Raw genomic sequence first — 11984 nt, 5'->3', positions numbered from 1 at the left:
AAACCAACATCTCGAGCTGATACCAGGGCAGAATTATACACAACAGTGGGATATTATATTTGATTAATTTATTCATAGGATTCTAATGCTTGGGTATCGTTGTTTATTCTGCTGAGTATTGTAAAGGTCTATACTTTCTGTGTAACTAACACATATAGTCCGTTTGGAGGCCCAGGAAGGTCGCTGGCTGCAATAGATGACGTCATAATTATGGATATTCCTGTTGATTCACGGTGACTAGCAGATACAGTCGGTTAGTGGATGGGTCGCGGAAGGCTTCAGCAATGGTCTTGACCACATCACGGTGCTCCATGCCCCGTAAACTCTGACCATTGACCTCTAGGATCGTGTGGCCACATTTCAAACGACCCGACTCGAATGCCGACCCTCCCCGCTAAAAGTAAATTAAAAATAATGTTTTTTTTTTTTTCATTTTGCTTGACGTGTAGATGAAAAAGCATAGCAAGGGAGATGAGAATCATTTGAAACCCATGCAGTCCAGCCTACCGTAGATTGCTGATAATGCAAAGAAATTAATGATTAATATGACCAGTGTAAAAAACTATTTTTTTACAAGTCGGGAACCATATGAATATTTGATAAGGTACATTTTTCCAAGCACACAAACCTAAAATTCCATAGCTTCCATAGAAAATATGATGGACAATTATAGTCTTTTAGAATGCGGAAGACGAAGACAAATCAACAACCTGTATGCTTATGACTGTGGGTTCCGGCTGCAGTGTGTTGATACCCCCTTCTATCGCTACTCCAAGAGTGGGCTTAGTTTTGTAGATAATGACGAATTCCAGGGCGATGTCTCCATACTTTATTTTGGCATCGGCTAAAATAGCTTCCTCCTGAGAATCAAACACCAACTCTTTTATATTACTAACTTTTTTGTTTTTAACTTTTATTATCAATAAAATTATTAAAATCCATATATACATATGTAAGCATACTAGCATTTATTAATTTTATAATGCTCCAAAATTCAATTGAAAACGTCACTGCTATCCTTCCTACATGTGTATATACATGTGCATAAAAGATAAAACGGGGAGAGTCCCTGAACTTTTGTAAAAGGCAAAGTAAAATAGATATCTGAAAAGTCATATCTTCACAAAAATAGAAATCTCTATCTTTTTGGAAAAAAATAAGATTATTTTGCCATTAAACACCAAAAGATAAAACATCAAAACGTAAAAAAAATGATTTTAAAATCTTAAAAAACCCAAACTGGATTCTGTTGCACGAACGTTCCGTTAACTTGACGCTCTATTAAATCCTAGTTAGCTAACAGACACTTAAGGTAATGATCCATACGTCACAAAACAACGTCTGACGTAATTCACGCGTTATTACGTCTTATCCGTGCCCGATCTAATTGAGACCTCACGTTGAAAATTGTATTTCAAAACAAAGAAATCAAGCTGACATAGAAATTGATTCATAACAAATATATCAAAAATCCTGACACTGCAATCAATTAGGCCTACCGGGGTATTAATCAGCGAAATAACATGGCTAATGTAACTATTGCCACTTTACCTGGAAAGAAGAGTGAAGATAGAAATAAATTCGTTTATTTGGTTGGGTACCAGATACTGACTTCTAATGTAAACAGTACTTACATAAGAGTAACTACGGTAATTCACAACTCAACATTTAAGTATCCTGTGGCTTATAAGGGTAAATACGGTAATTTCCCAAAAATCATTTCTACAGCATTTTAGGTATGTAACAATCTCATGAACATGAATGAATATATAAAGAATGTTATTCTCTATTTGACAGATAAGTAATAAGTCTCAATTCCAGTTGAAAATGATAAAAAAACACCAAAAATACCAATGGCGGGAACATGCGCCGCACATGTGCTTGGCCAAACCCAGTAACACCCCAATTAAACAATATTATTGTGTGATACCACAAAAGATGAATATAAACATTATACGCTGGATCTTAGGTATACTTCTGCAACATTACAAATACATTACAAGTCTCAAAATATGTAATAATTACCTGGAAAGAAGAGTGAAGATAGAAATAAATTCGTTTATTTGGTTGGGTACCAGATACTGACTTCTAATGTAAAAGAGTTCCAATCACAGAGGACCAGTCAAAGCGTTACCGGTACCATAAATTGGAGTTACCTCTCTTTGCTTGTACATAAAAATGGTACCCCCCTTATCCTATGCTAACACTCTCCCCCTGAACGACAAATGTCGACCCGACATTTTACAAAAACAAAAAAAATACAACTTGACTAGATAAGAAAAAGCAGGATGTCAATACCAATGTATGACATCAAAGTAAGTATACATGATTAAACCTATTGGTTTCGAACAACATTGATAACCACTTGACCGTACTCGACTATATGTTTGTCTATACTATAAGTATAGTTATGATCCAAAAACCTACATATATTTCAAAATGAAGTAACAATTTTCACACACAGCTGGCCAAGCATTAGTGTTCCTTAACAAAATGTTAAGTAGTAGATACTAGGATTTTCATACAGTGGTTCCAACGTTTAAAAAAAAATGACTAGCATTTGACTACAGTCATACCACACATTTATCCAACTTGTCAAACAACAATACATTTACATATAACTACTGGTGCACATGATACCTTACTGTAACCATGACTGAACTTAGTGGCATAACTGGCTATATATATACATGTGTTGTAACTTTACATATGTAAGAACATGAACACCATCACAAGTGTCTGTAAGGAGAGTACATTGGCAACACATGTATTATAAACATCAATGCATTCTAAAGAAAAGTCCTTAGTCACAATTTACACAAACACTGGGTCAAACGACACTAGGCGTAGATATGCATTGACACTGTTCTGTACTGCACGGAATGTTGGTTGACCTGGCTTGTCGTAGGTTAGCAGTCTTGGAGGCCGGATGGTACGAGTAGGGCGAGCTGTAGGGGTGTCCTCATCTTCTTCTGAATCATCATCCTCTGAAATGGAGACGAACTCTTCACTGGAAGGTCCTTGTGAATTTCCAGTCAATACGGACGTCTGTGAGGAATCCTCTGTAACATCTGCGGGTGCCTCCTGCTGTGTGTTTGGTACAAACTCTTTGGCTCTAGGATCAAGCCTTGGGTCACTGCTTGTGGTTTCAGATTGATACCCCCAGCACACTTCTTCTGTATCTGAGGAGTCACTGGACAACTCTTTCTTAAACTGTTGTGTTGCCCTCCGTTTAGGTTTAGACTTTGGTTTTGGTTGTTGCTTTGCAAGTACAGGTAGGTCATTACACGGTAGTAGCAGGTTACGGTGAAGTCGACGTAGCCGTCCTCCGTTTCCCTCCGTTTTGACTTCATAGACTGGCGAATCTCCTAGTCGTCGCACAACTATGTGAACTTCAGGTTCCCAATATGATCTCAGCTTCCCTGGACCACCACGTTCCAGCAGATTCCTCACGAGGACACGGTCCCCCTTAACTAAGGCAGCACTTTGGAGCTTCCGGTCATATCGGTCCTTTGCACGATTTCCAGCCTTTCCTGCTGATTTAGCTGCTATTCGATAAGCTTCCTCTAAACCCTTTTTCCACTCAGTAACATAGTCGCACTTCTTTCCTGACATCTGATTGTCAAGTCCGAAGATAAGGTCTATTGGTAATCTTGGATGACGACCAAAGATGAGGTAGAAAGGTGAGTATCCTGTGCTAGTGTTTCTTGTACAGTTGTAAGCATGAGTCATCTTGCTGAGATGTTTCTTCCAATTCCGCTTGTGATCTTTGGGTAGGGTTCTCAACATCCCAAGAAGTGTACGGTTCATCCTCTCCGTTTGGCCATTCCCCTGTGGATGGTATGGGGTGGTTCGAGAATGTTTAACACCTGTTAGTGCCTGCAGTCTCGAGAAGAAGCTATTCTCGAATTCCCGTCCTTGATCATGATGCAATTTATCAGGAAATCCGAACCACATAAAGAAATCGTTGAACATTTTCTCTGCGGCAGTGCGCCCAGATTTATTTTTGGTGGGGTAGGCAGCGGCAAACCGTGTGAAATGGTCAACCACGACCAGGATATACTCGTAACCACCACTGCACGGTTCTAAATGCAAAAAGTCAATCGAAACCATCTCAAAAGGGTAAGTTGTTACTATGGGGTAAAGGGGTGCAACAGGCTTAATGTTTGGCCGTCTATCCTTGATACATGGACACCTCTTCTGAATAAATTCCCCGATGTCCCATGCCATCCTCGGCCAATATGGTACGAGTAGGGCGAGCTGTAGGGGTGTCCTCATCTTCTTCTGAATCATCATCCTCTGAAATGGAGACGAACTCTTCACTGGAAGGTCCTTGTGAATTTCCAGTCAATACGGACGTCTGTGAGGAATCCTCTGTAACATCTGCGGGTGCCTCCTGCTGTGTGTTTGGTACAAACTCTTTGGCTCTAGGATCAAGCCTTGGGTCACTGCTTGTGGTTTCAGATTGATACCCCCAGCACACTTCTTCTGTATCTGAGGAGTCACTGGACAACTCTTTCTTAAACTGTTGTGTTGCCCTCCGTTTAGGTTTAGACTTTGGTTTTGGTTGTTGCTTTGCAAGTACAGGTAGGTCATTACACGGTAGTAGCAGGTTACGGTGAAGTCGACGTAGCCGTCCTCCGTTTCCCTCCGTTTTGACTTCATAGACTGGCGAATCTCCTAGTCGTCGCACAACTATGTGAACTTCAGGTTCCCAATATGATCTCAGCTTCCCTGGACCACCACGTTCCAGCAGATTCCTCACGAGGACACGGTCCCCCTTAACTAAGGCAGCACTTTGGAGCTTCCGGTCATATCGGTCCTTTGCACGATTTCCAGCCTTTCCTGCTGATTTAGCTGCTATTCGATAAGCTTCCTCTAAACCCTTTTTCCACTCAGTAACATAGTCGCACTTCTTTCCTGACATCTGATTGTCAAGTCCGAAGATAAGGTCTATTGGTAATCTTGGATGACGACCAAAGATGAGGTAGAAAGGTGAGTATCCTGTGCTAGTGTTTCTTGTACAGTTGTAAGCATGAGTCATCTTGCTGAGATGTTTCTTCCAATTCCGCTTGTGATCTTTGGGTAGGGTTCTCAACATCCCAAGAAGTGTACGGTTCATCCTCTCCGTTTGGCCATTCCCCTGTGGATGGTATGGGGTGGTTCGAGAATGTTTAACACCTGTTAGTGCCTGCAGTCTCGAGAAGAAGCTATTCTCGAATTCCCGTCCTTGATCATGATGCAATTTATCAGGAAATCCGAACCACATAAAGAAATCGTTGAACATTTTCTCTGCGGCAGTGCGCCCAGATTTATTTTTGGTGGGGTAGGCAGCGGCAAACCGTGTGAAATGGTCAACCACGACCAGGATATACTCGTAACCACCACTGCACGGTTCTAAATGCAAAAAGTCAATCGAAACCATCTCAAAAGGGTAAGTTGTTACTATGGGGTAAAGGGGTGCAACAGGCTTAATGTTTGGCCGTCTATCCTTGATACATGGACACCTCTTCTGAATAAATTCCCCGATGTCCCATGCCATCCTCGGCCAATAAAATCTCTCTTGAGCCAGTGCCAGAACTCGGTCAGACCCTAAATGTCCCATCTTGGCATGCAGTTCATTATAAACATAATCTCTGAGTTCAGGTGGTAGAACAATTTGATATCTGGTCTCACCGGTCGACAGCTTCACAAGGCGTTTAAGTATCCCCTGCTCGTCTACCAAAAGCTTTTTCCAGCTACGTAAAAGTTGTCTAACTTGCAGAGGGTAAAGTTTCTTTTCCTTGGCACTGGGTTGGTTCCCCTTCTTCACCAGCTTGATTACCAATGATATAGTTTCATCCTCCTCCTGCGCTGTCCGCAGAGCTTCACGGCTGACCTTGTCCCCCTCCGGTACATTCGTAACTCTTTCAACAGAATCTGGTGTGGGACAAACTGGTGAAACAAATCCTTGCAGTTTATTACCGGTGCGAGCCTCCACCATTCTGACGGTAGCCTCTACCTCGTCCTTCGTTGATTCCATAGTGCACTCTGTCTGGAGAGTTGCAAAATCTAATGACATACGGCTCAGACCATCAGCATCTCTATTCTTAGGCCCTGGCTTATACTTCACAGAAAAATTGAAGTCTGCCAATTCACTTATCCACCGAAGTCGAGTGGCATCTAGTCTAGGCGTAGTAAGGACATAACATAAAGGGTTGTTGTCGCTGTATACCGTAAAGTGTGGTGCATAATACAAGTAGTCTCGGAAACGATCTGCTATCGCCCACTTCATGGCTAGAAACTCCAACTTCCCTGAGTGCATGTGGTAGTTCTTCTCTGCCGGTGAAAGCGTTCTGGACGCATATGCAACCACTCGTGGTACCCCTAAATCATCCCTCTGGTAAAGTATGGCTCCCAGTCCTTCCCCGGATGCATCCACATGCAGATCAAATGGTTTATCAAAAAGTGGATAAGCCATGACTGGTGGATTCGTGAGGGCATCTACAAGGTCACTTAACACATCCTGGTGGGCCTTAGTCCAATTTATCTTTACTTGAGAAGATATTTGCCCATTCTTCTTAACTTTAGCCTGTGTCTTGTTCTTTGGATGCTTCACCAAGTCATACAAAATTCGTGCACGGCGTGCAAAATCTGGGATATACTTTCTGTAGAACCCTAAGAATCCAAGCAGTTTTCTTATTTCTCCAATTGAGGCAGGTCTCCTCTCCTTTAGTTCCAAGACTGCTCTTTTGTCTTCAGGATCCATCGTATACCCATTGCCCGTGGCCAAATGTCCCAAGTATCTCACTTCCTGTTTAAACAGGTGACATTTCGACGGCTTCAGTTTAACCCCCTTCTCCCGGAAACGTTGGAAAACCTGTTGTAAATGGGACAAATGATCCGTGACAGTTGCCGAGTAAACCAAGGTGTCGTCCAGATAAGGCAAGCAGAACCGATCCCTTATGCCTTCCAAACAGTCGTTCATAAAGGTTTGAAAAGCTGCTGGAGCTCCCGACAGACCGAACGGAATTCGCTCCCATTCATACAGCCCCCAAGGAGTAATGAAAGCTGTAAACTTCTTGCTGTCTTCCGACATCACCCCCTGATGGTAAGCCTTCCCTTGGTCAAGTAGAGAGAACCATTTGCTGCCCCCAAGGCTGTCAAGTGCATCCTGGATTTTTGGGAGGGGCCGACTATCAGCTACTGACTTTTGGTTTATCTTCCTGTAGTCCACACAGAGACGTAGACTACCGTCCTTCTTCCTCACACATACCAACGGACTGGCAAAGGCGGACTTCGACTTCCGGATGAATCCTTTTGACAATAGATTATGAATATAGTCTTTCACCTCACTATACAAAGCATTCGGAATAGATCGGTAGGTTTGTCGCACTGGGGTAGGGTCTTGCATACTTATGTCCATCCTCAAATCTGGTGCAAATCCGATGTCAGCCTCATCACATGAAAATATATCGGAATACTCAAAAAGCAGCTGCTTCACTTTTTGCTGATCTTCAGTATTTAACTTGTCTGTGGGTAAAGGTACAGGTGGATCCCACTTCCCATTGTTTGTACTTTGTGTGTCCATGGTCTCCGCACTCAACATATTAACAGAATTTACGTTCACAGATGAAGACACCGCTTCTAGAGTGCCCAAGTAAGTATTTTTCTTTAAAATCACAACAGAGTTTGTCTGGTTCTTTACTGGGACGCTAACAAAAATCATTGACCGATTATGATTGCCATTCACAGTAAGTAATGTTTCACTCATCACCAATCCACTGTCCTCTGAAACTGAAGGGGTGAACAATCCCTTCCACTGACCTCCGTGGTTCCTCTTGATTCTCACATAGGCACGTATAATCTGGGAACTTTTTGGCGGTATTTCCTGTGCTGATGACTTGCTGTATACATCATGTTCTGTCTTCGTCTCTCGTAGCATCTGTGTTATTAGGTTGACTGTCCTAGGACTCACCTCCAGCAGTGCCTCTGTCAGGGCCTGGTTTACACCTTCATTTGAACTGACGTAATGACAGATAACATTATAGCCAATGATTGGTCGGACTAAAGCTGTAGAGCTGGACACAAGGAATGGAACTCTTAGGGAAGTAGAACTTTGACCTAATTGGAACTCCAGGTCCGTCCATCCTTCAAAGGGAATCTCATTGTTGCTAGCCGAGGTGAGTATCAAGTCACTGGACACTAAATCACTAACAGGGCGCACATCGGAGTCTGGACACCGAGTCCGGAGGAATTGACTAGACACAATGGAAACTTGTGCCCCGGTGTCCCACAAGGCTTGTACAGGTACTTTGTCTAAGTAACAAGTCACAATACATTTACTACCGATAAGATTAATTAGTTTTGATTTCACATGAGGATAAATAGTTTCTATTGCACTTTCTGGTCTCGCAAAGTCAGAGTGAGAAATACTCGAAACACACTGGGAGCTTTCTAACTTCGGAGTCACTGTCTGCCCCCTCGGCGTGACCCCCTCCCGTTTCCCGACCTCCTCCTTTGCTTGCAGCCTGCTTTGTAGTGGTCTTCACTCCCACAGACCCAGCAATGGGTGCAGGAGAACCCAGTGTTGGACTGACGACATGCCTCACAACCCATCTGAAATCTGTCATCTGATTCTGAGGAACTCTTGGATGCTCTCGGACTCTGTCTCTTGATCTCTGCAATCTCCGCACGTAGCTCCTGAAGTTCTGCCCAAAGAATGCCCTCTTTCACATCTGACTTCTGCTTTGATTCTTTCTTGGGTGAATTTGGGACTGCCTCTGTAACTGCGTTCACCTTGGCTTTAACTAATCGCCCCTTCCTCTCTTTCTCCCTGGCCACAATGGTACTGAACTGTTGGATTAATTCGTCGTCTTCAACCTTGGAGTCTAGGATGGGTTTTACTTCCCGCCGAAGTGTTTCGTCATGTAGCCCCAAATACAAGGTATGCTGGAACACAGGTACCACTAATTTTTCATCATACTGCGCATCTGCACCCTCCTCCTTGGAAATGAACAGTACTTTCTGCTTCAGGCTTAACAGCTTCAGTAGGAAGTCTTGCGGTTCATCCCTGCCCTGTGTTGAGTTAGTCAACTGCGTATAAAGTTCTGTGGCGGACTTCTCCTCATAGTGGGACCTAAGGATCTTTCTTAATGATGAAAGCGACAGGTTCTCACGCCCTTCGAGGTAGCTTCTTAAAGGTAAACTTGGAGAAATTGCTCTGGTGACCCCATCAATAATGTCTGCTTCACTGTAGGACTTGCGGAGCCCTGCTTCGATCTGTCTCACTAAACTTACAAACGAAAGTCTGGTTGGCCTGTCTGATATTTCACCACTAATCTTAAAGTCCTTGGTACATAACGGTGGGTGCTTGTGTTTGGGCTCTACTGTTGGTGAGGCTCCTGATTTGGTACCGGCAGTCTGTGTCTTTTCTGGAATATTCTCCGCCTTGATCTTCCTAGGTGTCAAAGAGTCATTTAACAACAGCAACACGGTGAAATTTCCATCGGTGGTCTGTTCGGCCTCATCTAACCACGCCAGTATGGCCTTGACTGCCCCCATTTTGTCTAGCTTCTCTGGTTCGCGAACAACTTTGTTGTCTTTCAGAATTCCTTGCAGGGTTTCTGTAGATGCCTGGTACAACTTGGCCAGGACCTCAAACTCCATCTCCTGCTTCTCTCCCATGGCTATGGATATATTATCCCGGACGAGCCCCCAAATGTAACTATTGCCACTTTACCTGGAAAGAAGAGTGAAGATAGAAATAAATTCGTTTATTTGGTTGGGTACCAGATACTGACTTCTAATGTAAACAGTACTTACATAAGAGTAACTACGGTAATTCACAACTCAACATTTAAGTATCCTGTGGCTTATAAGGGTAAATACGGTAATTTCCCAAAAATCATTTCTACAGCATTTTAGGTATGTAACAATCTCATGAACATGAATGAATATATAAAGAATGTTATTCTCTATTTGACAGATAAGTAATAAGTCTCAATTCCAGTTGAAAATGATAAAAAAACACCAAAAATACCAATGGCGGGAACATGCGCCGCACATGTGCTTGGCCAAACCCAGTAACACCCCAATTAAACAATATTATTGTGTGATACCACAAAAGATGAATATAAACATTATACGCTGGATCTTAGGTATACTTCTGCAACATTACAAATACATTACAAGTCTCAAAATATGTAATAATTACCTGGAAAGAAGAGTGAAGATAGAAATAAATTCGTTTATTTGGTTGGGTACCAGATACTGACTTCTAATGTAAAAGAGTTCCAATCACAGAGGACCAGTCAAAGCGTTACCGGTACCATAAATTGGAGTTACCTCTCTTTGCTTGTACATAAAAATGGTACCCCCCTTATCCTATGCTAACACTGGGTTGTGTCGATTACGTACTCGTTTTGAAAATACAGACCGCTTACTTTTGTCCGGCATAAATATCAATCCATTATAAGGTTGAATTTATTCCAATTCTTTGAACATTAATCCCTGAAAGTCCATAAACATCCAAAATGAAATCCTGACCGATATCTATATTCCAGTGCATAAGGGAGATAAAAACACAAGGGGAAATAATTTGACATATATCATCTTTATCCTATTTCGCTTAGGAACGAGCATAGATATATTTTCAACGAAAAAAATGTTTTTAGAATTAAAATCATGCGCTGAAGAGAAGTTATTTCATTATAAGAACAGTCTTTAAAACCAGTAAAAAAAAGGTTTGAATAGAGGTTTTGTCTTGAAGGCATATATCAGGTAGTTAGCATTATCCACGCATGTGACTGCAGTTTCTAAATACCGATCTCGATCAATAATACTTAACGATATCCAAAGAAACCAACTTTTGCGATTTAAATAATACAGATTAATCATCAGTTTGTTTAAATCATGTTTTCTATTTAACAATACATAAAACATTTTTTTATAGTTATGAAATAATAAACCTATGCACAGTTTTAATTTTACGGACCTTTTTTCAAAATGAATATTTTAATGATTTTACCAAAAATATGCCAATTATGATCCTGAAAAGGCCGGTCCCTTGGGTAATTATATTTCTAACTGATTAAGGGCGTTAAGGTGTAAACAATATCAAAATTTTAGAGAATTCTGTACGTTAATAGAATTATAAGAGCTTGAATTTTCTTTGAAAATTTATTCATTTTATCTCATTTGTATGCAGATTTATCTATTTTTTGATAAATAAACAAGTGTAACATGAAAAATTTTGTTTTGAAATAATAATTCCTTTATTTTACATAGGATATAAGTAAAAATACGATTTTGTGAAAGTCAAATTTCAGGCTTAGGCTTATATTCTTTATGTATGAGAAAAGCGCCATTTTCCGCAATCAGTTCTATTTTTAGCAACGGTCCTAGCTTTTATAATACCGATGGACCAGCAAACAGGGTAAAATTTGATAAGAACATATCCTCAGATACACGTTTGAAAAATATGAAAAAATTCTGTACGCATTTTATTTATCTAGTGGGGTATGGACCATTACCTTAACAATATTTCTAGCAACCCAAAATTATCTTTAGTTATGTAACTTGCCATTTAAAAAATTTAGAGCTAGCTACGGTTTTAACTAAGAGTTAATTTTACTGACGTTTGTGCAACGTATTCTTGCTTTTTCACTGTGGATAAAGAACTGTGCTTGCTCTATACCACTATTTTTTGTGTAGATTTTTTTTATCAGTGCTAGAGAACAATCTTGTAAATAAATATTTAACCCACCTTTTCTTTTTCTTCAATGATGGCTAAATCCACAAAAGACAGATAGGAAGGGCGAGGGATTTTGAGAGGCGTGATACTTAAACACCCGTCCATTACATGTAGCTATATATGGATAATATTGATCCCAGTCCATCTAAACGTAAACATTCAAATACTGGGAAAACGGTTACTATGACAACTGTTAGCATAACCAATGTACACGTTTCTAATACTATAAACTACTTTCTCTGAAAGAACA

The 11984-nt window shown here is 41.0% G+C and overlaps 1 protein-coding gene across 1 annotated transcript; it reads right to left on the bottom strand.

The window, feature by feature from the left end:
• Nucleotides 1-37: 37 nt before the first annotated feature.
• Nucleotides 38-11905, bottom strand: LOC105345762 (whirlin). Its single transcript, XM_011454049.4, has 3 exons — nt 11747-11905; nt 711-860; nt 38-394 (listed from the first exon to the last, which is right to left on the bottom strand). The coding sequence occupies exons 1-3, from the start codon at nt 11837-11839 to the stop codon at nt 209-211; spliced, it is 429 nt and encodes a 142-aa protein (XP_011452351.3). The 5' UTR covers nt 11840-11905; the 3' UTR covers nt 38-208.
• Between the last annotated feature and the right edge of the window lie 79 nt (nt 11906-11984).

Source organism: Magallana gigas, chromosome 5 (genome assembly GCF_963853765.1).
Source record: "Magallana gigas chromosome 5, xbMagGiga1.1, whole genome shotgun sequence".
Lineage (NCBI taxonomy): Eukaryota > Metazoa > Mollusca > Bivalvia > Ostreida > Ostreidae > Magallana > Magallana gigas.
The sequence above is the reverse complement of the archived record's forward strand: the minus strand, read 5'-3'. Positions and strand labels throughout refer to the sequence as shown.